Source organism: Lissotriton vulgaris, chromosome 2_1, assembly GCF_964263255.1.
Source record: "Lissotriton vulgaris chromosome 2_1, aLisVul1.2, whole genome shotgun sequence".
Lineage (NCBI taxonomy): Eukaryota > Metazoa > Chordata > Amphibia > Caudata > Salamandridae > Lissotriton > Lissotriton vulgaris.
This window is the reverse complement of record NC_141687.1, coordinates 186,949,283-186,975,769: the sequence shown is the minus strand read 5'-3', so window position 1 is coordinate 186,975,769 and position 26,487 is coordinate 186,949,283. Positions and strand designations below refer to the sequence as shown.

The following is a 26,487-nucleotide window of genomic DNA, read 5'->3' as shown; positions in this document are numbered from 1 at the left end:
ATGAAGCTCTCCCTGGCTGCTGCCTCTGTCCTCCTCCTGGCTGACTTCTGCTCGGAGGGTCTGGCTGCCCCTGGTGAGTCCTGCGATTTCACTCAACACCACAGTTCCTTCTCATGCCACATGATAACGTCTCTGCACAGGCAGCCTGTCAGGCCTCCTCCAATTGAGGGAAGTGGATTATTCCCCATTTTGCAGATCCCTGGATGCAGATTTGATCATCCAAGTCCCAGGGTGCACTTGTGTACCTCTGCTCCTCAGACTGAGACCATTGCCATCCTGAAACCTCAATATCCACAGAGCTGCAATTTAATGGGGGCGAGAGCGCGGGGGCTCGTGTGCGCATTGGTGTGCTTTTTGCATGTGTGCGCTTGTCAACCCACAGGTGTGTGTGGCTCTGTGCTTGGCATCTGGTAAATTTGATTGAGCCAGATAAACAGCATTTTTGTGAGCATCACGGTGCTATGAAGATGGTCCTCTGTATGATTGAATATTTTAGAGCATCAAAAGGACCAGCTAGGGACGATAAATGTCTTATTACTTACCGGTAATCTTCATTACCCCGATTAGGGTCCTCCCCGTCCCAGTCCTAACAACGTGAGGCAGTCCTGCCTCCACCCAGCCAATCACAACGCCAGTATTCAAAAGTTACATAAGCCCCTCCCACCTACCGCCATGCCTGTTATCAACAAGACTCCGACACAAACACAGCGGGAGGGCGGGAGGGTACAGGACTGGGACGGGGAGGACCCTAATCGGGGTAATGAAGATTACCGGTAAGTAATAAGACATTACCCCCTCATGGGTCCTCCCCGTCCCAGTCCTAACAACGTGAGGAACTCATAAGCAGAGAACCAACAAAAAACGCAGGACACCAGGGATCCATGCAGAGTACAAATCAGTAAAGATCAATGAACAGCAATGTCCAATACGCCAACAGAAAAACAGCCAGCAGAGGCATGCAAAACAACAAGCCAAGAAGGTAGCACAAATACGAGACGGGACAGCGGGTGGCCGCCCAACAAAATCCCGGATAGAAAACTCCTGCCGCCCCAGCCCAGGAAGCAGGCACAGAACATGTCTAACGACCCAGCACCAGAGACTGAGGAGGCAGACCCAAAGGACCGAAAAGGCAGGTAGACCGCCAAACGCACCCACTGACCAAACTCAGAACCGGAAAACCATAACCCCCAAGCCACACCTCCACAGGAGACAAACAGGGCAGGAGAAAATGGAAAAACACCAGGGAACGAAGGTGGGAAAAAACCGGAGAGTCCAGCGAACCACCAAGGAAGGGGGAACAAGGGACCCCCCAGCAGGTAAAACAGGAAAAACACCTCCAGCTGCCAAAGGAAATGGGAAGAACCCCCAGGCAGAAAGACCGGAACAAGCCACAAACCAACCCAATCCGGCAGGAACTCCCAACTGGGAAAAGAAACGAGCAGAGCACCCAAAGCACCCAACCGACGAGCAGAGGTGATGGCCAGCTAAAAAGCCACAGTAGCTGACAACCAGAACAAGACAGCCACCAGCAAGAGCTCAAAAGGGGGCAACAGCAGACCCCCCCAAACAGCAGGCAAAAACCCAAGAAGGCACGAGTACAGGAGAGACCGGCCGACGAAGCCGAAACCTAGAAGAAACCGACTCCCCAAAGGGGCAAAAACCACCAAGGAGGCTCCAGGACCCCGACAAGCACGAACTGCCGCCCACTGAGAAGACAAAGCGGAAGGGGCAAGGCCCCGTAAAAAAAATAGTCCTGAGAAAATCCAACACAGAGGTAGGATCCCCCAGCACAGGAACGACCCAATGGGAAGAACACAAAGAGAAAAAAGAACCCCAAAGACGACCACAGCACCCAAGGGCCGAAGGCCGACGTGACAACGGGATGCCACGAGCCACCACCGAGGAACAGCCCGAAGACGCCAACCACAGCCGCACAAGAGCCAGGCCGTCAGAAGCAAGTGACATCAGGGCAAAAACCAGCTGTGGACCAAAAAGCGGAGCCGGAGTCAATGAAGTCCGGCCAAACCCGACCCCCGCCAGCAGCAGCAGGAGCAGAAATCAAAGACAGAGAGGTTAACGATACAGACACCTACACACACCCCCTTACATCCCCAGACTATGCAGGAGGAGAAATAGGAGGGAAGGCACACAGAAAGCCCGAAGGCCAAGGAAATGTGCAGGGGCCATGCAAATCCACACCAAATTGAACCAAACAAAGAAAATGCGCCGCTGAAGCGAGCACAGAGGGCACAAAACAGAGGACAGGTGGAAATGGCCCAAGCAGCGTCTACAAACGAAAACGCAGACAGTCCTGAACACAAACTCGAAGCCCACAGAGGAGACACGGCCCAGAGAGAGCTGCGGGAGCCCGAACCACCAGAGGCACAAGACACACCAATGAGCCATAGCGTCGTGGGAACAACACATAGAAGCCAGCAGGAACAGAGACATGCAACTGGTCCCCCCAAGAAGGCCCAAGCAGCAAATAGCCACGGGAAGGCCAGCACGAATCAAAAAACTCGCCCGCCACCAAGGACCCCATTGTGGCGCCCAACCCCAAGGACAGGCGTCCAAGGACAACAAGAGGAGAGAAGGGAGCTGAAAACGCACCCCAAACACCAGGTCGGGAGAGCAAAGCCACCAGGCCAAAGTAGGAACCAGAACAGGGGAGAGAGGAACCAGAGCCATGTAACCTGCACGGAAAAGGACCCAAAGAGCCAATCAGAAGAAACACCAAGGACAGGAGGAACAGGCAAACCCAAGGAACCACAGCCGTGGAGGCAGCCACCACCACCTGGAACCGCAACCAACCCCAAAGGGCAGAAGGGCGACCCAGCAGGACCCACAAAAGAGCCAACAGGGAAGAGAACCGAGCCGGAGGGTGAAAACAACCCCCTGCAAAGTGACGAACAGGCCCGAGAAACTGAAGGCCCCGAACAGGAACCAGAAGAAAAATGGCCAGAACCACAACGAACCCCAGTAACCGGAGCAAGGCCACAACGCCACCATCGCCAGAACAGTCACAAGGAGGGTGGAAGCATAAACCGGACAAAAGCCACATAGGGAAAAGCCAACAGCACTCCCCAGGCGGTCACCCATCCAGGTGTGGACCAGACCTGACCCTGCATAACATAGAACAACAGGTGCAAGCAGAGCGGAACCGCCAACCAGCAAAAAACCTGCACAGCAGGAGCCAGCACCGCGGAAAAAACCTGGTGAATAGGAGAGAGGCCGAAAGGCAACACCCGAAACAGAGAAAGGAACCCATCCACAGCAAACCGCAGGAACCGCGGACCAGCCAGACGGATGGAACGTGAAAAACAGACAATACCCAAATCCAGGGAAGCCCAAAAAAAATAAAAAATAAAAATAAAAAATAAAAAACACCCACCAGGAAGAGGGGAATGACAGACCGCAAGGGGAACAACCGACCAGCGGCACCAAACGGTATAAAGCCCCGGGACACAGAACCGTGCAGAAAGGAACCAACGGGCGCCAGGACCAAGAGCAAAGAGGAAGAGGAACCTTGGCCCGCTCCGCCACCGGAATCAGCACAACAGCGCCCAGAGACAAAAAGAGACCGACGCCCAAAGAAGAAGGTAAATGCAACACGGGTCAAAGGACAACGGAGCAACCGTGAAAACAGCCCAAAAAGGGGGACAGCCCGGAAAGGAAGCCGGAAACCAAGAGCGAAGACCGACAGGAGCCACCAGTCGGAAAGCAGACCGGACCAACAAGCCAGGAACAACGGATCCGAGCCCCCAAAACCGTAACAAAAACAGCAACGGAGACAGGGAACCCACTGCCAGATGAACACCAGGAGTGGGACACAGACCCAAAGAAAAAGAGAAGCAACCGCAACCACCAGGTCACAGAGACCCCCCTCCCAGGGCACAACAATACCCAAAACCCTGGACGACCAACACCCAGGGGCAGCCGTAGGCGCAACAGAGGCCGGGAACCAAACGGAACACAGCCTCCCCCACCCCCGACCACGAAAGGGCCGAGAGGAAGACAGAGCACCACCACACAGACTGTCAGTAGAGGGAGCCAAAAAGCCAAGGAGCCACAGAAAAACAGACAGTGGACCAAGACGCGAGGACCAGGTCAGCCGAGAAGAAGACTCAACCCATCAAGCCAAGACAGGAAGGAAGGCCCGCAAACAGCCAAACTCCACACAACCCATGAGAAGGAACAGTGAAGCACAGGCCGAACAAGAGCCAGCACGCACCCCAAAAGAAGAAGCAACACATGGAAATGCAGGAAAGTGAGAGACAAAGTCCGCCAGGCGAAACCACCATCCCAGAAAATGAGGAAAACCCTGCGTAACTGCCGCAAGCCATGCAACAGACAGGATATCCAACAGGACAACATGGAAGGAAAAGGTCAACCACCACAGAGAAAACAAACTGTGCGGAAAACCCCACAGCATCCAGGGATCTAGGGCCACAACCCAGCATCACCCTAATAAAGACCTATCCGCAGGACAACGCAAAGTAGGCCCTGGTAGCGCATACTGGGCAGCCAATACCAACAACTGTGGAAAAGCACAGATTGAAACTATATCAACCCAGGTAATTGGACAGCATAGGCAGGAAGATCCCGTGAACACCAGTAGCCCTTCACAGTATTCAGCGCAGCCCCAGAATCTGCAAAAATTACATCCACCTGCAGAACCTGGAAACTATGCCGCATGGAAACAGCCCAGGCAGGCACAGGTGAAGACGACCCTTCACACATGGTGAGTGAACCCGAGCAATCGAACCAAACAGGAACTCGCCACACAACAAAGGAAGTGCCCAGCAACCTCCAAGCAACACTGCCCCCAACCACCAAATCACACAACGTGAGACCGGTGAAAATTACAATGGGCAGCCCTGTAGTCTCCACCCACAGCCCCAGGTCAAAAGACCAAGACCGTGGGGGCCGGACGCTGCACTAGAACCACAGCGCCGGAACGACCCGGGGCCAGGACACCACAAAAACTCCCCGCCCCAGCCCAGCACATGAACGGGGAGAGACCCTGACCCCAGAACAGGAGCGCAGCTGACCGGGGGACCGGAGCAGCCGCGCAGAGAGAAAAACCCACAGGAAACAATGCAGAAGTAAAAAACTGCAAATGAAATAATCCCGTGAAATTCACACAGTAAAATAACGCAAAAGCATAAAACTGCAAATGAAACACTCACGGCACCGTCCTGAAGAAAGCCAGAAACAAAAACAGGAACTGGGAGCACCAGCGTTCCGACAGCCGTCGGAGCAGAAAAAAAACAGGCATGGCGGTAGGTGGGAGGGGCTTATGTAACTTTTGAATACTGGCGTTGTGATTGGCTGGGTGGAGGCAGGACTGCCTCACGTTGTTAGGACTGGGACGGGGAGGACCCATGAGGGGGTAATGACCCGAGTACAGTACGGTTTGGGATAAAGTGGGCTTTCTTCTTCTCTCATCTTGTAGTATCGAGTAAAATATGGGCCAGCACTCACAGCCTGGGCCTTACTCTTCCTCAGCTGGTGCAGATGCGACGACCTCCTGCTGCTTCTCCTACGCACCCCGGAGGATCCCGCGGACCCATGTCCAGGATTACCTCCTCACTCGCAGCCAGTGCTCCACGCCAGCTGTCGTGTAAGTGCTCAAGAGTTTCTTAGTTCTCCTCCAATTTCTGGACACTATTCCTTATGGTGTAGGAGATATCCCTCAAGGGGTTTACTTTCTGGTTAGCAGTTTCGTGGTTTGTGGGCATCCGCGCACTTGTCGAGATATTCGGGTGATTCAGAAGTCTTTTCAAACTTGTATTTATTCTCAAATCTCTCAGCATCTCTACCCCAAACCTGAATTCCAAGGGTAATCTCCAAAGGTTTGGGATGATTCTGGGAGATGAACAAATTCAAAACATAGATCTGAAAGGAGACAATGGTACAGGAGGGGACAGAGGGGTGGGAGGGGAGTACGATGGGGAGGGAGGAGATGTGCAAGATAAGTGTGCAGGAAGAGGGCCCGGCTCACCTTGATAGCATATTCAATTATGCAGTAAAATTTCTCAGTAGATTATTGCACCTGCTGCAGGCGTGTGTGTCACAGTCTTGAATGCAGGAAAGGGTAACTCAGCATTTCATAATTTGGATTAATTAGCATCGAAGAAGCAATTGTACCACTTCCTTTGATTCATTAATGTAATTAACTGCATCTGCGATGAGCGAGTTACACGCTAAATATTCACAAAGTAACCTCACATGCCTATGAGATTGCTAGGATTGGACAGGTGTTGAGAGTCTTGTCACCCAACCTCCACTCACTCTCTAAATCCCCGCCCCCCCCCCCCCCAAACAAAAATCAAAGCTCCGATGGAATACTGAAACTCAAAACTTACAATCTCAGGAGGCGCACAGCAGAGATATCTTTTATTTATGGTTGCATAGATGTTACTGGCATTAGCTCTGAGACAGCAGTGCTTATCTCTGGTCTCACAGATCTTACAGGCTCAAGGCTGACACAATACAGCGATGTTTAAAAGTAGGTACATGCTTTGACTTTAGCTGTGCAATTCCTCCGGTTACACAGATCTTACAGGCCAAAATTATACACAGCAGAGCTATCTATCTACCATCACCGTCACCATCACATTTCAATTAAGGGATAACTAGGCAACCTTAATAACAAAACACTTCACTTTTCCTGAGGTGAGCCAGCAATTCAATTTTTTTTAATTTTATAATAAACATTATATGATCAGTAAATTATCCCAAACACACTGCACAAGCCCAACTAGCAGGGCACAGTTACAAATGCAGACCACCACGAGCTCATCAGGCCACAGGATCAAATGACCTTTTCTGGTGCAATTTCATTACTTCATTCAAAGGCTGCGACATCCAGATGTGATTGTTATGTGGGGATGACTGCACGGCTCATGTTTGGTGAGATTACTGATACAATGGGCCATTTTTAGAAGAAAAGGTAGTATGTTTACACACATTTTGTGTTTATTTCCTTTGTGCCAACATGCTTCTGTTCTCCCACTTTATAATGGAGGATCATTTAGATCCTGGAAGGTGGCCTGCAATACTTAGATTTCCTCTCTGATCTTCCTGACACCAGCGGACTAAGGAGTCTTGTTCTTCACCGGGAGCCCACAGAGCCTGCTGCTGCCGCCTCTCCTCGCCGGACCCGCTTCGCGGGTCCCGCTTCGCGGACAGCAGCGGCCAGACCAGCACTGCAAGGGGAGTCTCTGTTGAAGTACTTGACCGGCAGGGCTGCGAGCTAGCAGCGTGGGGACTCCAAGGTCCAGGAGCCCACGCGCGCCCATCTCCATCTGGGCTGCTCTCCCTGCCGGCCCCTCCCCCACCTGAACACTCTTAAGGTTTCACCGCGCATTTCCTCACCGGATCGCCTCTCTGACCTTCCTGACACCAGCGGACTAAGGAGTCTTGTTCTTCACCGGGAGCCCACAGAGCCTGCTGCTGCCGCCTCTCCTCGCCGGACCCGCTTCGCAGGTCCCGCTTCGCGGACAGCAGCGGCCAGACCAGCACTGCAAGGGGAGTCTCTGTTGAAGTACTTGACCGGCAGGGCTGCGAGCTAGCAGCGTGGGGACTCCAAGGTCCAGGAGCCCACGCGCGCCCCTCTCCATCTGGGCTGCTCTCCCTGCCGGCCCCTCCCCCACCTGAACACTCTTAAGGTTTCACCGCGCATTTCCTCACCGGATCGCCTCTCTGACCTTCCTGACACCAGCGGACTAAGGAGTCTTGTTCTTCACCGGGAGCCCACAGAGCCTGCTGCTGCCGCCTCTCCTCGCCGGACCCGCTTCGCGGGTCCTGCTTCGCGGACAGCAGCGGCCAGACCAGCACTGCAAGGGGAGTCTCTGTTGAAGTACTTGACCGGCAGGGCTGCGAGCTAGCAGCGTGGGGACTCCAAGGTCCAGGAGCCCACGCGCGCCCATCTCCATCTGGGCTGCTCTCCCTGCCGGCCCCTCCCCCACCTGAACACTCTTAAGGTTTCACCGCGCATTTCCTCACCGGATCGCCTCTCTGACCTTCCTGACACCAGCGGACTAAGGAGTCTTGTTCTTCACCGGGAGCCCACAGAGCCTGCTGCTGCCGCCTCTCCTCGCCGGACCCGCTTCGCGGGTCCCGCTTCGCGGACAGCAGCGGCCAGACCAGCACTGCAAGGGGAGTCTCTGTTGAAGTACTTGACCGGCAGAGCTGCGAGCTAGCAGCGTGGGGACTCCAAGGTCCAGGAGCCCACGCGCGCCCATCTCCATCTGGGCTGCTCTCCCTGCCGGCCCCTCCCCCACCTGAACACTCTTAAGGTTTCACCGCGCATTTCCTCACCGGATCGCCTCTCTGACCTTCCTGACACCAGCGGACTAAGGAGTCTTGTTCTTCACCGGGAGCCCACAGAGCCTGCTGCTGCCGCCTCTCCTCGCCGGACCCGCTTCGCGGGTCCCGCTTCGCGGACAGCAGCGGCCAGACCAGCACTGCAAGGGGAGTCTCTGTTGAAGTACTTGACCGGCAGGGCTGCGAGCTAGCAGCGTGGGGACTCCAAGGTCCAGGAGCCCACGCGCGCCCATCTCCATCTGGGCTGCTCTCCCTGCCGGCCCCTCCCCCACCTGAACACTCTTAAGGTTTCACCGCGCATTTCCTCACCGGATCGCCTCTCTGACCTTCCTGACACCAGCGGACTAAGGAGTCTTGTTCTTCACCGGGAGCCCACAGAGCCTGCTGCTGCCGCCTCTCCTCGCCGGACCCGCTTCGCAGGTCCCGCTTCGCGGACAGCAGCGGCCAGACCAGCACTGCAAGGGGAGTCTCTGTTGAAGTACTTGACCGGCAGGGCTGCGAGCTAGCAGCGTGGGGACTCCAAGGTCCAGGAGCCCACGCGCGCCCATCTCCATCTGGGCTGCTCTCCCTGCCGGCCCCTCCCCCACCTGAACACTCTTAAGGTTTCACCGCGCATTTCCTCACCGGATCGCCTCTCTGACCTTCCTGACACCAGCGGACTAAGGAGTCTTGTTCTTCACCGGGAGCCCACAGAGCCTGCTGCTGCCGCCTCTCCTCGCCGGACCCGCTTCGCGGGTCCTGCTTCGCGGACAGCAGCGGCCAGACCAGCACTGCAAGGGGAGTCTCTGTTGAAGTACTTGACCGGCAGGGCTGCGAGCTAGCAGCGTGGGGACTCCAAGGTCCAGGAGCCCACGCGCGCCCATCTCCATCTGGGCTGCTCTCCCTGCCGGCCCCTCCCCCACCTGAACACTCTTAAGGTTTCACCGCGCATTTCCTCACCGGATCGCCTCTCTGACCTTCCTGACACCAGCGGACTAAGGAGTCTTGTTCTTCACCGGGAGCCCACAGAGCCTGCTGCTGCCGCCTCTCCTCGCCGGACCCGCTTCGCGGACAGCAGCGGCCAGACCAGCACTGCAAGGGGAGTCTCTGTTGAAGTACTTGACCGGCAGGGCTGCGAGCTAGCAGCGTGGGGACTCCAAGGTCCAGGAGCCCACGCGCGCCCATCTCCATCTGGGCTGCTCTCCCTGCCGGCCCCTCCCCCACCTGAACACTCTTAAGGTTTCACCGCGCATTTCCTCACCGGATCGCCTCTCTGACCTTCCTGACACCAGCGGACTAAGGAGTCTTGTTCTTCACCGGGAGCCCACAGAGCCTGCTGCTGCCGCCTCTCCTCGCCGGACCCGCTTCGCGGGTCCCGCTTCGCGGACAGCAGCGGCCAGACCAGCACTGCAAGGGGAGTCTCTGTTGAAGTACTTGACCGGCAGGGCTGCGAGCTAGCAGCGTGGGGACTCCAAGGTCCAGGAGCCCACGCGCGCCCATCTCCATCTGGGCTGCTCTCCCTGCCGGCCCCTCCCCCACCTGAACACTCTTAAGGTTTCACCGCGCATTTCCTCACCGGATCGCCTCTCTGACCTTCCTGACACCAGCGGACTAAGGAGTCTTGTTCTTCACCGGGAGCCCACAGAGCCTGCTGCTGCCGCCTCTCCTCGCCGGACCCGCTTCGCAGGTCCCGCTTCGCGGACAGCAGCGGCCAGACCAGCACTGCAAGGGGAGTCTCTGTTGAAGTACTTGACCGGCAGGGCTGCGAGCTAGCAGCGTGGGGACTCCAAGGTCCAGGAGCCCACGCGCGCCCATCTCCATCTGGGCTGCTCTCCCTGCCGGCCCCTCCCCTACCTGAACACTCTTAAGGTTTCACCGCGCATTTCCTCACCGGATCGCCTCTCTGACCTTCCTGACACCAGCGGACTAAGGAGTCTTGTTCTTCACCGGGAGCCCACAGAGCCTGCTGCTGCCGCCTCTCCTCGCCGGACCCGCTTCGCGGGTCCTGCTTCGCGGACAGCAGCGGCCAGACCAGCACTGCAAGGGGAGTCTCTGTTGAAGTACTTGACCGGCAGGGCTGCGAGCTAGCAGCGTGGGGACTCCAAGGTCCAGGAGCCCACGCGCGCCCATCTCCATCTGGGCTGCTCTCCCTGCCGGCCCCTCCCCCACCTGAACACTCTTAAGGTTTCACCGCGCATTTCCTCACCGGATCGCCTCTCTGACCTTCCTGACACCAGCGGACTAAGGAGTCTTGTTCTTCACCGGGAGCCCACAGAGCCTGCTGCTGCCGCCTCTCCTCGCCGGACCCGCTTCGCGGGTCCCGCTTTGCGGACAGCAGCGGCCAGACCAGCACTGCAAGGGGAGTCTCTGTTGAAGTACTTGACCGGCAGGGCTGCGAGCTAGCAGCGTGGGGACTCCAAGGTCCAGGAGCCCACGCGCGCCCATCTCCATCTGGGCTGCTCTCCCTGCCGGCCCCTCCCCCACCTGAACTCTCTTAAGGTTTCACCGCGCATTTCCTCACCGGATCGCCTCTCTGACCTTCCTGACACCAGCGGACTAAGGAGTCTTGTTCTTCACCGGGAGCCCACAGAGCCTGCTGCTGCCGCCTCTCCTCGCCGGACCCGCTTCGCGGGTCCCGCTTCGCGGACAGCAGCGGCCAGACCAGCACTGCAAGGGGAGTCTCTGTTGAAGTACTTGACCGGCAGGGCTGCGAGCTAGCAGCGTGGGGACTCCAAGGTCCAGGAGCCCACGCGCGCCCATCTCCATCTGGGCTGCTCTCCCTGCCGGCCCCTCCCCCACCTGAACACTCTTAAGGTTTCACCGCGCATTTCCTCACCGGATCGCCTCTCTGACCTTCCTGACACCAGCGGACTAAGGAGTCTTGTTCTTCACCGGGAGCCCACAGAGCCTGCTGCTGCCGCCTCTCCTCGCCGGACCCGCTTCGCGGGTCCCGCTTCGCGGACAGCAGCGGCCAGACCAGCACTGCAAGGGGAGTCTCTGTTGAAGTACTTGACCGGCAGGGCTGCGAGCTAGCAGCGTGGGGACTCCAAGGTCCAGGAGCCCACGCGCGCCCATCTCCATCTGGGCTGCTCTCCCTGCCGGCCCCTCCCCCTCGGCCACCAATCCGATCACTACAAAAGTCATACAGCCTCCCCGCTGCGCGGGAGCGCCGGGAGAAGCCCGGGACAAGGGCGGGACCGTCTGTGGCCGTCCGGGGCCGAAGGAGGCCGGGCTGGGCCACCCCCCTTGCCAGCACAATTCATCATCTATTTCAGTAAGTGACATAGACACTCCTGCATCATCTTGTAATCAATATGGCAATGCCTACAAATACAAGCCCTGCAAACAGCCACTTGATGTCTCTTCCAACGGAGCCTGGTCCACTGGCCATCGGTCCCTTAGACAAATTCTTTTTTAATCGCTCATTGACAATAGATAAAGAGTTAACTTTGGCAGAGAAGCGTGCAGAGCGTAGGTTATCCATTGAAATACTTAAGAACTCCACTGACAAGTTTCCAAATTCAGCATACCCCACTTTGGTAACCCCCTTATCATCAGTGAACCTCCCAGTTACATACGAACACTCTGAGGTTCAGGCCGATAAAACAAACAAGAGTGTCTTGGCTGATTCAAATAATCCATGTGGTAGCAAATCCCAATCAACATCGCACCCTGATTTAGGTCTTCAGGTTACATTGGCCAATCCCAAAATCGGGTTCAAAAGGAAACGACCAGCTTCCGCAAAAAAATGCAAAAAGGTGGTCAGACCTCCACAAAAACTCAGGAAGCTACATAAACTTGTGAACACTGGGAAGGTAGTTAATGAACAAGTCCAAAGTACAGGAAGTGCAATATCAACTATTTTTGTATCCCAGGATAGCCAAGACATAGCGGACAATTCTTGTACTGTTCCCAATGTAACAAGTAAAGAAAATGCTGTATTATTTGCAAATGTGGTCCCTGAATTGGAAAAAATGTTTAGACTACTACTTACCCCTATTGAGGATAGAATTGCTAAGCTCGCAGATAGGTTAAACCACTTCGAGCAGACAACATTAGACAATTTCTATTCTACAAAATCCCTGATTAAAGCAAATAGGGCGGAAGCAAACACAAACCCCCAGGTCGTAAATAACCCTCATGTACAGGACAAGGGTAGAAATCCCCAAAATGGCTCTCCTTTACCCCCCAAACAAAACAAACCTCCAGCTAAAGCCACTGTAAAAACTTCAGATAGGGCCGAGAGAGTGACTGCTGGTTCTGAACCATCGCAGTCGACTTCAATACATCCTACACAGCCCATAATACCTCAGACACAAAATCCACCGGCCGCTGTGAATGTTGAGGCTATATTGTGTCAACAAGTGGGCACAGTACCAACATCTGTAAACGTAACCAATAACACACGCATAGCTCCTAACATCCCGGGGGGAGGAAACGGGGCTAATGTACGCCAGCCGGCAGGGAAATCTTTAGCGTCGTCCCAAGCAAATAATAAACTACAGGTGCAGAAGCCTGCCCTCCAACTCGTTCCCCAAGTTCCCAAACCTACCCCACCGTCCTTGCCAAAGCCACCCCAAAGAAAACCTCCAATTAATCTTACCCCAGACTCCTTCCCCTATGTGGCAGTTCTTATCAATGTACCACCCTTACCCCCAGGACAGAGAGAAAATTTCCAGATGCTTAAAAACAAGACCATGCACTGGTTAAAGGAAAACCGTCCTCTGCCGGGTGACATTGACGGGCTAATAATAGGGGCAAGGAGAATTGACTGGATGGGTTACACACCAAAAACCCTGGGGGGGGATTGTATTGTGGTTAATTTCCAAGACCCTAGGGTGGTGGGATGGATAACAAGGCAGGGATGGGGAACAAATAAGGGTGGTATTGGTATTGTGGACCTTACCTTTTTTTACCCCCGACCCTCAAGTGTAACTACAAGTTTACTCAACGAGCCCCTAATCCCCCCTACTGTATCATGGCCAGTTAATCCTTTACCACCTCCACCTGCTGGTTATAATCATACCTTACACACATATTACAATCCCTATGTAGGTTGGCAGGATTCGGGCTGGGGGTATTGACATACTGGTATTGATAGCTCAGGTGGGATCTTAAAAGAAGTAGAAGGGTTACGTGATGCTTGTGATAATACCATTGCCACAAATCTATTGGTGAACAATACTGAGGCGGGGTGTGTGGCTGAAGAAGGTGGCTTAAGACAGGGAATACTAAACACAAATGTCTTATACCCAGTAATAGATGATCTAACTGTGAACCCAACAGATGACTTAGAAAGGCTGTCTAGTCCTATGGAAAGTCCAATGTCAACCCAAGTATTTCCACCTGTCAAAGCTAGGGACGGGAAAAATGTAGACATTGGTAAACTTTTATCTTGGAATGTCGCCGGGTTGGCTAGCAAGTTGGATTCCCAATCCTGGGTGGATTTTATAAGTGGTTTTGACATATGTTGTTTTCAAGAGACCTGGGCTTGCGACCCACTCTTTTGCCTAGGTTACTTGAACTATTGTATACCAGCCTTAAAAGGGGGAAGAGGGCGGCCTAAGGGAGGTCTAACTGTTTGGGTTAGGCAGGATCTGCACATCAACACAAAAATCCTGGACGCAGGAAACATTGATCTGCTAGCATTAAGAATCTCCGTTGCTAAGGGTCAACCAATAGATTTATATAATGTTTATGTGAGAGGAGACAAAGCAACAAATCTATCCACTATTGAGTTGTTGTCTGATGCCATGGAGGCCAATTCCCAGGAAAATGTAAAGATAATTGTTGGGGATCTAAACAGGACTTTTGAACCCTTGGACTGTACAAATGACCTTATGGAGAGTGAAGAGGATAATCTCTGGGGAGTACCACCTCTAAACCTAAAACCTGTGAAGCGATGGACAAAAGAGATCTTATTGCTAAATGGAATCTGTTTGGAACATGGTCTAAGAGCTCTCAACGGCAGGACACTTGGTGACAAGGAGGGCTGCTACACTTTTGACAATGGTATTAATAGGAGCCGAATTGATTATATATTGTGTAGTCTCCAGCTGTGGAATGGGGTTGTTGACATGGCTGTTAGGCCCCGGGTTGAAAGTGACCACAACCCCCTATGTGTGTCCCATAGGTGGTGGAATACCGGTTCAGGAAACCCTATTGAGACACACGATGAAACCCCTCTTTTAAGTAACGATGAGCGAAGGCTAAAATGGCCCAAGGTACTAGCAAATGAGGCCACTATGGCATATATTAATAATGAGGTTGATCGTGCAATTTCCGCGATTGAAGCAGCAGTCCCTGTGGTCCCAGGGGACAACGGCATCACTGAAATCCACAATAAGTTATTCTCCCTTTTAAGAACATGTTTTTTTATCAAGAAAAGAAAAGGGAAGAAAACTAAGGAAGTGGGTAGGTGGTTTGATAACCACTGTAGAACAGCTCGACTAGACCTGGGGCATGCTATAAGGAACAGGGACCGTGCTGCAGTGATAAAGAATAGGAAACTGTACAAATTAGCCATCTATCGTGCCAAAAAGAAATGGGACGAAGACCATTGGGCCCAATTAAAAGAAGCCTCTGATAACAAAGACTCAATGTTATTCTGGAAAATTATCAAGTGGGGTAGTGGTGCGGGCCCAGCAAAACCTGACAACAATGTACCAGTGGAAGCCTGGGTCGATTACTTCGGACCACAGTACGCGGAAAGTAACAAACCCGTGGCAGTCGATAATGTAATACCGGTTTATGCAACCGAAGATTTATTCTCCCTTAGAGAGGCGGAAATTGCCATCTGCTCCGCGAAATGTGGGAGGGCGCCTGGTCCAGATGGTATCGCCCCTGATATCTTCAAACACGATGTGACTAGATGGGCGAGATACACCCTCCTTGTAGCAAACGCTCTAGCAAAGGGGGCAGTGGTCCCAGACATTTGGAAGGGTGCAACCATTATCCCCATCCACAAGAAGGGCGATCGCTCATTGCCTGCTAATTATAGGCCTATAAGTTTAATAGCCACTATTCAGAAAATTGTTGGGAGAATGGTAACTAACCAGCTAATGGACTGGGTAGAAGATAATAGCGCCCTCTCCCCATACCAAGTGGGATTTAGGCGAGCGACTAGTACCATTGACCAGGTCTTCCGCTTCACTATATTGCGGTGGAAGACCATTGAACTGGGAAGGGGCTGCCTGTACGTCGCGTTTGTCGATCTGCGGGCGGCGTTTGATCTAGTTCCCCGGTACAAGCTATGGTCGGTTCTCCAAAAGCTGGGGATTCCTGCAGATCTGCTAACATTAATCATGCGACTGCATGAATCCAATTCCGCTAGAGTCCAGTGGGGTGGAAGTAGGGAGACAACATTGGATTTCCCTGTGGAAAGGGGTGTTCGGCAAGGCTGTTCCATGGCCCCTCTACTTTTCTCGTTATTCATTAACGGGATAGTCGAGAGAATGCTGAAGGCTAGTGTAGATGCCCCATCGTTAGCGGACACCAGGGTTCCGATCCTGATGTTCGCTGACGACACTCTTATTCTGTCTAAGACCCCCATGGGGCTGCAATGTGCATTAAGCATTTTTGATGCTTTTTGCATGGAGCACGGGCTAGAGGTAAACGTAGGAAAAACTAAACTAATGGCCTTCTCTGCAGGACGCAGGAGTCATCCCAAGATAACCCTAAATAACAGCATGCTTGATATAGTTAATGAATTTACGTATTTGGGAGTGCAGATCGCGGGGGGGACTGGCTGGACGCACCATGTGAATAAAGTAGTCCTAAAGCACCAGCAGCTTTCAGGTGTTCTAAGGGGGGAACACCGTAAATCAAAAACAAAACCTATAAAACCCGCAATAGCAGTGTATGATGCGAAGGTTTTGGGTGCCACTCTATATGGCGCGGAACTATGGGCTTGGGATAGTCTGGTGGCTCTTCAGACTTCCGAGAACAAGTTCATGCGAGGGATTACAGGACTTCCACAGAGCACCCCCCTAATCCCACTGTTCTTGGAGCTAGGCAGACGTTCGATTGTTGACAGAGCTCGATTGCGCCCAGTTCTTTACTGGAGACGTCTCTGGACGACTCCAGAAATAAGACAATACGCAGAGGGCCTTCTGTGGATAATCAAGGAAGATATCTTCCATAAGATAAAATGGTTAAAACATCTGAAGACCATGTTGGTAAATCTAGGGTTTTCGAATCTTTGGAACAACCCCGAGGGAGAAATCTTCCCAAGTAAAGACGCCCTCAAAGAGCAATATTGGGATTGGGTGGGAGGTAAGATGCTGAATGACACCAGGGCAGACTCTATGTCAGGTCGTTTCCTGGAGACTAAAGTTTTTCCTGTCCTAGAAAATTACTGGGATAACATCACAGTACCTATGGACAGGAAACTTGTCTTTCAGTTAAGGTCAGGATCTATCCCCCTTAAGAAATTGACATCTGGCTGGCACAGACCCACTAACAACTTATGTCCTGCTTGCGAAAATGCCGAGGAGAGTATAGGCCATTTTCTCTTCGCATGTCAAGCCTATGTAAATCCGAGGAGAAAATGGCTCTCGCCGGTATGCAAAAACCTGGGGACACGAGACAGTGCAGTGGCCTTAAGAATCCTATGCACAACAACCCAGGATTCGATAGTCATAGGGGTAGCCAAATACATGGGCTGGGCTTGGGCGATAAGACGACGGTCCTTGGGGGGTAGTAGGTAACCAGGTATTCCCTTTTTAACAAATTTTTATGTAATATTATTGGTATAAATTGCCCTATATGTAAATGTAGTATGAGCTGCACTGTGTTTAATGAATTTTTTAGTCTGTGATCATGTATTTGTGTAACTGTTTTGATTTTATGTGCTTTTATGAGAATTGTCTCGAATAAAGCTTATACAAACAAACAAACAAACAAACTTAGATTTTTTTTATTTCATCGAGTTTCATTACACATTTTTAAAAAAGAAACATGAACACATTAGTAGTTCTGTAACTTATAATTGCAGAACAACTGCTGGTGTGGTGTTTGCAGGAAAGGATCTGAAGCTTGTCTATTAAGTGTCACGTTTGTTGCACCCCCTCTCTGAAGCTGTTTATTTCCAGAACACAAGAAAACAAGCATTTGCAATGCAATAGGTCTTGCATTAGGAAAGTTTGAGCTATCGGTATTGTAAATGACAATTTTTTTATTAATGTGCTGGTGTTGAAAATAGCTAAATTAATAGCTTTGTCATTTACAATGCCAATAGTTATAACTTTCGCAAATGTGACACCTATAACATTTGTAATGCAACATGTTTTTTATTTACGTGACTTAGATGTGTTGATATTACAAATTACAATGGCTTTTAATTTTTTTAATAATTAATACTTTAATATAAGTGATTGTAATTTATAATGGCAATAGCTTAAACTTTTGTAAATAACTTTTGTGAAGATTATGTTCAGTGTATTTTATTGTGACGATAATTCAAGAACAGAAGTGAAATATTAACATCTTTTTGTGACATTTGTAATAAAGCTTGAAACATTGAGAGAACATATTTGAACCAGTTGTTGTTGAATGGTTGTGCAGATTGATGCTGGGGTGGAACTGAGTGATGCTGTGGTGGTGCTGAGTGGTGCTGTGGTGGTGCTGAGTGGTGCTGTGGTGATGCTGAGTGGTGCTGAGTGATACTGGGGTGGTGTTGAGTGATGCTGGGGTGGTGCTGAGTGATGCTGGGGTGGTGCTGAGTGGTGCTGTGGTGGTGCTGAGTGATGCTGTGGTGGTGCTGAGTGGTGCTGTGGTGGTGCTGAGTGATAATGTGGTGGTGCTGAGTGATGCTGTGGTGGTGCTGAGTGATGCTGTGGTGGTGCTGAGTGGTGCTGAGTGATGCTGTGGTGGTGCTGAGTGGTGCTATGGTGGTGCTGAGTGATGCTGTGGTGGTGCTGATTGATAATGTGGTGGTGCTGAGTGATAATGTGGTGGTGCTGAGTGATAATGTGGTGGTGCTGAGTGATGCGGGGGTAGCGCTGAGTGATGATGTGGTGATGCAGAGGGCAGAAAGGCACAAAAAGCGAGTGTAACAGAGGGCAGAAGGGCAGAAAAACAAGGGAAAAACAAGTCTAACAGAGGGCAGAAGGGCACAAAAAACGAGTCTAACAGAGGGCATAAGGGCACAAAAAACGAGTCTAACAGAGGGCAGAAGGGCAGAAAAACAAGAATGACACAGGGTATACACTAAATGTGCACTTGGGGTAGGATGGAGGGGCTGCTAATGCCGTTAGCACGTCTTTGGAACGGCTCTAAGAGAGAGCTCGCGCCTGTGGAGGGCTGGAGGGAGAAGGGAGGGTGAAAGGGCGAAAGGGCAGAGCAGAGGGGCTGAGGGGGAGGGAGGAAGAAAGTGTTGGCGCATCAGGGCGGTCAAGCAAGGGTTGAAAGTGTGAAACTGCATTGATGGTGACAGCAGGGATGAATTAGGGGGGAGGAGAAGTGAGGCCGAGCGCGCGCTGGGGTGAATGCCTGAGGCCGAGCGCACGCTGGGGAAGCTTCAGATGCCTGTGGGAGGGAGGCTGATGGCTTTGATGTGGACGCGCTTGGACCCTGGCCAGAACTGACTTGCCCATAATGCCTTAAAACGTCTCTGTGTTTACAAGGATGTCCAGCACTTGCTGTGCCAGCACATGGTGGCAAACACTTGTTTAACTCTGAGTATCAACATTATTAGGTACTGCATCTACCAAAATGCTTTGGGGTTCAGAGGTCTGGTACTGAAAGGCAAAGAGTGTGCTGCCCTTCAGCTTTGCTTAAAAATACTTCCTATGTATATATGTGGCGTTCTCACACTACTCCAGTGTGCTGCATGTGATGGGTCATTTCCCATATTTGCCACGTCCCAAAAGTATGTCTCTGGCACTGGTAATACAGTATGAAGTAGATCACAACTGCTTGTATCTCAAAGTGCAAGTGGAACATGTGAAGACAAGCATTAGAAGGCTGCTGGAGAGATATGAGCAGTTCGCCATTAGTAGACTGGGAATGCAAATAAAATCAGTCTGACATTTGTTTGTATAAAATGCTATAAAAATTCCTAAAGTCGTGCGTTGAAGTTAAATTCATTGCCTCATTTACAGTGTAACATAAACAGGCTTTTTCCCCAAGGCACAAGATTGCATTTATATTTAGAAGGAGGGGAACCACCTTGGTTATGAAAACAACTAAATTATAAACAGATCAGGAAATGCAGAATAACAGCTCAAGTCACTTAACAATGTATTTCCTTTTAAACCCCTTCAGAACGTGAAAGACAGTCAGCTTATTAAGTATGTGAATCTCTTGAAAAAAAGATCATGCAATAAAAGATTTTTAAAATGCTTAAAAGTAGTGAAGACTTGCGATAAGGTTAAGGCGTGCATAAAGTGAAACCGCATGCTGTCGCTCTAGTGTAAACAACATAGACCTGAAGCCTCCAAGTCGCATAATGCTGCATGGCTGGATATATGCACACGGGCTTGCAGAATACTGCCTAGTGAAATCTGACGCCGCGAGAATAGCCACCTGGCAAAAGTTGAAAAATACGATATTTAACCCGTTAAGCGCGCCGCAAACATTCCGCCCCAGTGCGGACGTTCGATTGCGCTAACGGGATTCGGACGTTCTACAGTCGTGCGCAGCACTAGCGAGGTAGTGCACGCGACGACCGTTGGACGTTCGAAGCACTGAACGGGTTAAATAAGACTCGAGTGCTAAAGTGTGTTGCCACAATGTGATAAAATACCTGCATGCTCACTAACATAAAGTAACAAGTAGCCGGTAAATAACACAATGGTTAATCCCGATAATGAGTGTCAATGGCAGAGAAACTAAACACCGGTTTCTTAGTCAGACATGTGGCGATGTCCACAGAACCGACTACCGAGTGTAACCCCTTCGGAACGTGAAAGACAGTCAGCCTATTAAGTATGTGAATCTCTTGAAAAAAAGATCATGCAATAAAAGATTTTTAAAATGCTTAAAAGTAGTGAAGACTTGCGATAAGGTTAAGGCGTGCATAAAGTGAAACCGCATGCTTTTGCTCTAGTGTAAACAACATAGAGCTGAAGCCTCCAAGTCGCATAATGCTGCATGGCTGGATATATGCACACGGGGTTCAGAATACTGCCTAGTGAAATCTGACGCCGCGAGAATAGCCACCTGGCAAAAGTTGAAAAATACGATATTTAAATAAGACTCGAGTGCTAGAGTGTGTTGCCACAATGTGATAAAATACCTGCATGCTCACTTACATAAAGTAACAAGTAGCTGGTAAATAACACAATGGTTAATCCCGATAACGAGTGTTGCGATGAGAATCTCAGCATATACGACCCTCTCACCTATGTGTCAAAGAACCGAACGTTAACATCTAGTACGGCCAACATCAATAACAAGCAATCGCGATTGGAAAACAAGCTCTTTTCAAAAATACCCGCCCCCTTTAGCAATAACGAAACCTGATCAAAAACTAAACCTGCCGTGGGGCGGGACTTCCGTCTTCAGGAGCCCGCGCCCACGGAGTGCCTGGACAGAAAAGCAGTGCTGGTGACGCGGGGCTCCCATGCCCGAGGGAGAGCTCCGTGGAGGCTGCAGAGTCCGGCGACGCGGTGAGTGGGGTTGATCGGGGGTCGTCTTTTTGTGTGGTGGTCGTCTTTATGTTGGGGGGGCGATTGTCTGTGTGTGTACTCTCGTGTGTGGGCAGGGGCGACGGCGGCGGCGGGGGGGGGCTGGGGAGGTGTGTGTCTGTATGTGTACGCTCATGTGTGTGTTGTGTGTGCCTGCCTGCGTGTGCATGTGTTGTGAACAGCCTGCCGGAATGTATGTGTGTGTGCACGCATGCGTGAGTGTGGCTGTGTGTGATTGAGAGAGGCTGCGAATGCGAGGCAGGGGATGTGCACGGCACTGTGCGCGCCCTCGAGGAGGAATCTGAGACAGCAGAGGCGCGAGCCCGAACGCTGTCTCAGATTCCCACAAAACCGCCAACGATAGGTCCTTCGCTACGCTCGACCTAATGAATGGCCGGTGAGGAGCTTTCTTCCCGAACTTGAGGGCCAGCCATTATGCCTAGGATACCATGTGTAGAGCAAGCAGATGGTTCCTAAATAGCTGCTACCGAATACCAAAGAGTAGGGAAACCACCCCAAACACCAGTGTAGCCACCCAGCAGGTATTTTGACTGCCCTATCCGGTATATGTAAGCCAAGACTAGTAAAAACGAATTCGTAAAATCAGCAACCAGGGTCTATTTTCCATTTAGATATAAATCAGAAAATGTACGGGGGGGAATAAAAAACGTATTTTACAGCAGTATATATTGTTTCAAATAATGATTAAATCAAACAGAGGCAGAATTGTTGTGCCAAAAAAGAATACAGAGTAAAAATACATTTCAAGTACCAACTCTTGGGCCTTTTCTGAATCTGACAACATGAACAAATGGCTGGCATTTTCCTCTGTGAGAAAAGTGGCAAACCTTCTCAAGACTCCCAGTCCCAACACATGAATTTTTGGCGGCCTCAGCACAAAGCAAGCGCTCTTTTACTGAAGAGGGTGGAGCTCGTTTAATCCTCTGACACGTCCACTCCTCCTCATCCATGCAGCGTGGCTTCTTCAGGCACACCTTCCATTGTGTCCCCTGCGCATAGCAAGCCTGGGGACCCGTGAGCCTGAACTGTTGCCTAAATTCACGGCCGAGGCCGAATTCAATCTCATCCAGTCTCACCAGCAGGCCTCCACTTCTAGAGTACACATCCATCTGCTGCCACCAAGCTGCATGGTCTCAACTTACACAAGATCAGATAAACCACAAAGGAATACAATTAGAATGACTAGTGTGAAATTAAAAGCACCCCAAAAAGTTATTTAGTTGTGAAAAACAATATTAGAAGCAGTTAAAGAAAAGTCAGTTTAAAAAAGACACGGCATAAACATGCAGAAAGATTCTAACTCATTTATAATTTCCCAAGGAGTGAAAAAATAAACGTATCTACTTTCTGCTTGCCATCATAGAGTTTGAAAAATCAGAGTATAAGAAAGAAAAGCAATGTTTTATTTTTGTTGCATTAAACAGCAGCTGTGTGACCCAGCATGCCTTTCACCTGAGATGCTGGCTCTGACAGCAGGCATAGTGATATCAGAACTCAACTGTAATAGGTATTTACAGTTGACTTCTAATGTCTTTTCTTTATATTGAGTGTGACTGAGTGTGTCAATAGTCGCTGATTATAAAGAAATTAGGGGCATATTATCAAGAATGGAGTTAAAAATTATCGCTGGTTTAGCAACAGAAAAGTTCTGCTAAAGCGGCAATAATGGGCTTGATAATATGCTTTTGAGAATTCCAATAGAAGTCCCTGTTCAGGTGTGAACATGGGATTCTATTGGAATTCTCCAGGGCATATTATGAAGCCCATTATCGCCACTTTAGCGGCAGTTTTCTGCCGCTAAACCGGCGATAATTGTTGCCGTTCTTAATGTTGAAATGTTGTATTTAATTTTACAATGAAAATACATCAAGAGAATAATGATAAGGAGGCAGTAATGAATTGTGAATAAATAAATGAGAAATTCTATGAAAATAAAAAGTAACGATCAATACATGACATTTGTTGATGAATAAAATAATATATATATGGAGCATATAAGTAGACATGTTGTGAATAAATAGTTAACTAATTGAATAGCTAGATAGAGAAATAGTGAAAAAGCAGAGAAGGAGTAGATAAAAGTAAGGGGAGGGGAGGAGAATGCAAGAAGGGTAATAGTTAATGGATATGTAAATGGCATAAATAAGAAGTTGAAATAGCATATATTATTAATTGATTAAATATAAAATGATCAAATATAAATATGAGTCAGTGACTGTATATGATATCATCATAATAATGATAGAGAAAGGTGTTATTATAGGAAGAAACTCACCTTGCAAAAAGTTTAAGGCAAAGTAGATTTGGGAGAGAATAGTAAAATAGTGTAAGTAAAAAAAAAAAAGAAAAGAATATAATATGAAGGATAATGTGGAGAGTTGGAGCCAGGGTTCGGAGAGCTGGAAGAGAAAAAAATAACAAAAAAATAAAAAGGGGCAATTAATAATAATAAAGACATAATAAACAAAGATGTAGAACAATGAGTTAGTCTCCTCGGTAGGACGCAGTGATGTAACAGCGTTCCTGATAATATGCCCCTTAGAGACGGGCGCTTATACAGGTCTTGCAGTATCTCATGTAATATAAAGAAATTTGAGACAAGTGTTTATACAGGGATTGCAGTATCCCATGTAATATTAAGAAACATGAGACAGGCGTTTATACCAGGATTGCAGAATCCAATGGATTATAAAATAAATTACCTGCTCTACACAGTTATCAAATCTAGGGATTCTGATGTCACTGTACCGATCTAGTGAGGGAAATATGTCTTACCTTGTGAGCTTAGGTATCCTGGCGGATAAGTCTTGGCAAGTATGTGTGACAGGCACGTTATTGGGCCTGTCGGGCCTCCCAGGAGATTCAAAAGGTCCCACCATGCCTTTCTTCTTTCCATAAAGACTCAACCTTAAGACTGAACCTTCCCTGCAACCTGTCGCAGCAGTTGATCCACTGTCCACTAAGTCAGTGGAAGAGCGATAGTATCTCTGAAATGTCCCTCCCCAGGGGCATATCTTCAGGGGGACGGGAGGTTTGGGGTTTTACTTCCCCCCTAATAAATGTATTTTCAGATAAATAGTTGGGTACAGGTGCTTTCAGTTGAGTACTGTGAGGTGTCAGTCAGATTTCACCAGGGATGTTTACATTCACACAGACAAAAATGCACACACACACTCTACCCATCTGTATTTGTAAAGCGTACATTCAACCCAACCAGGGTTTTCTTGGGGCTGAATAATAGATGTGTATTGTTACCCAACTCAATGATCCTCATTTTATCGACCTCAAATGGATGAAAGGCTGAGTGGACGCTGGGAATTGAGCCTGTGACCACAAGGTCAAACACAGGCCCCTGCAGAGGATGCATTAGTCCACTGACCCCCAGACCCAGCTGCTCTGTTTTGGTCATTTTACAAAATATTGTGTTTTCTCTCTTAGTACTCCTCCCAATCCCCATTCCTCTCCCTTTCCATTGCCCTTACGCCCCGCTCGTGCACCCTGCTTGTTGTATAATGTATTGAAACATAATGTGCCAGTCTGATTGTCGGAAAATATGAACCTCAAACCCCCTCAACTTTACTGACCAAGCTTCGCCTCTGTCTCTCTTAGACCAAAAGCGAACTTTTTAATGCATATTTGTAACCCTGCATAGAGCAGATTCCTCCGTAGGGTACCAGGCCCCATGGGACTTTTTTCTCACCCTCTTTGAAAGGGCAGTCCTGGACAGACCAGTGCTATTACATTGTTTAGTGACAAAAAAGATGATACTGATATGAATAATGAGGTGGCCCTGAAGGCACTGCAATGTTCTATGTTGTCACAACAGCGTGAATCAAAAAACACAGATGCAGTAATCTCCAGTGAGCTGGCACCGAGGATACTGTGACGTCATCGGATGTCATAGTGGAGAAGCCTTGAGTTTAGAATGATATTCTCTGATATGAGGCAGGGACACTGGGCGCACTGTGATGTTCTTTGGGGGAATAGTGTAGTGGTACTGAGTGCACAGGGATACTCTCTGATGCTGTAGTTAGGTGGTGCAAAGGAGTAAGTGATATGCTCTGGTGTCATAGTGAAGTGCTGCTGGATATGAGTGCGGCACTCAGTATACAATGGTAACATCTGATGTAATACTGGGGTAGTACAGAGGATGCAGCAACACCATCCTATGTCACTGTGGAGGGTTGCTGAGGATACAGTAATATTGTCTTATGTCATAGTGGTGTGGTAATGGGGGTTCGGTGGTTTTCTCTGATGCAATAGTGGAGGGGCACTTATTATAGACTACAGTGCCAGGATGCCTCTCGAGGTGGTAGTGCGCTTTATAAGTATAATACATAAATAAATACAATAGAATAAATATAGAGTGTTATTCTCTGACTTCACAGTGGAGTGCTACTGAATATTTAATTATATAAACTGCAGTGGCGTAACAATAGCCCCCCGCCGGTCTCGCGGTGGTAGGAGGGCCCCGAGCTCCATGGGGCCCCCTCCTTCTGTGTGCACTGGCGGAGTTGAGAGCTCCTGACTGAGTCCGGAGCGTGGGGGGCCCCCTCCATGCACTTTGCAGGTCCCCCCTTAAGTTTCGTTACGCCACTGAAATCTGATGTAATAATGGAGTGGTAGTGAGGATATATGACGTCACTGCGGAGTGTTAATGAAGAAACAGGGATATTGATCAATGTCATAGGTAGTGGAGTGGTAATAGGGATACTGTGATAGACTCCGAGGTTGAATAGTGGTGAGTTTGATGCTATTGTTTGAGCTCTCCAACATGGTATTGTTATGTACTTTATGCAGCTATTTCACTGGTCTCAACTCTAATAACTCATTTTCTTACCCCTTAGATTCATCACCAGAAGAGGCCGGCAGGTGTGTGCCGACCCAGAAAATAGCTGGGTCCAGGACTACGTCAATCACTTGGAACTGAACTGAGACTCTGTGACAGCCTTTCTCAATCTACCAGCAGCAACGTAGGCTGTACTGTACTGTGGTATCTTTAACCGTGCGATGACATCACTTCCTGTTGGAAAAAAGCAAGCCTCCGTGACATCACTTTCTGGTGGGAACATTACGCCCCAGCTTGCCTACTCACATTTTACTTCACCTCTTATTAGTGTGCACTTTTGTGTTAGGGCCAGAATATTTGAGTTAAAACCATGTATGAAACGTTTGTGAATATTTCTGCACTTTCAATAATGTTAAATGTTAATGCATGTCATGTAAATGTTATATTTTTGGTAGAGCAGCATTTTATTTATCTTTAAGTTATTGCTATTTATAGAATATGTGTGGTAATCTTCATTAGGTTCCAATGATTACCTGACCTCTGCTCTTCATATTTAAATATTGTTCCTACTGTTAATTACGTTTTAGAAACATTTTTAGCAGGATCAAATTCAAAGGATTTTCACTTTATTTTTGTATCTTGAAGACAATAAATATATTTTTATTCACAGACTTTTGTGTTCAAGTTAATTAAATAAAGGTGTACACATAATATGTTTCCTTCTGCATTCTCCATGCC

The 26,487-nt window shown here is 49.6% G+C and overlaps 1 protein-coding gene across 1 annotated transcript; it reads left to right on the top strand.

Moving 5' to 3' along the window:
* LOC147729811 (C-C motif chemokine 4-like) lies at positions 1 to 26,313 on the top strand. The gene is made up of 3 exons (XM_086954713.1): positions 1 to 73; positions 5,509 to 5,623; positions 25,808 to 26,313. The coding sequence occupies exons 1-3, from the start codon at positions 1 to 3 to the stop codon at positions 25,893 to 25,895; spliced, it is 276 nt and encodes a 91-aa protein (XP_086810839.1). The 3' UTR covers positions 25,896 to 26,313.
* Positions 26,314 to 26,487: the final 174 nt, after the last annotated feature.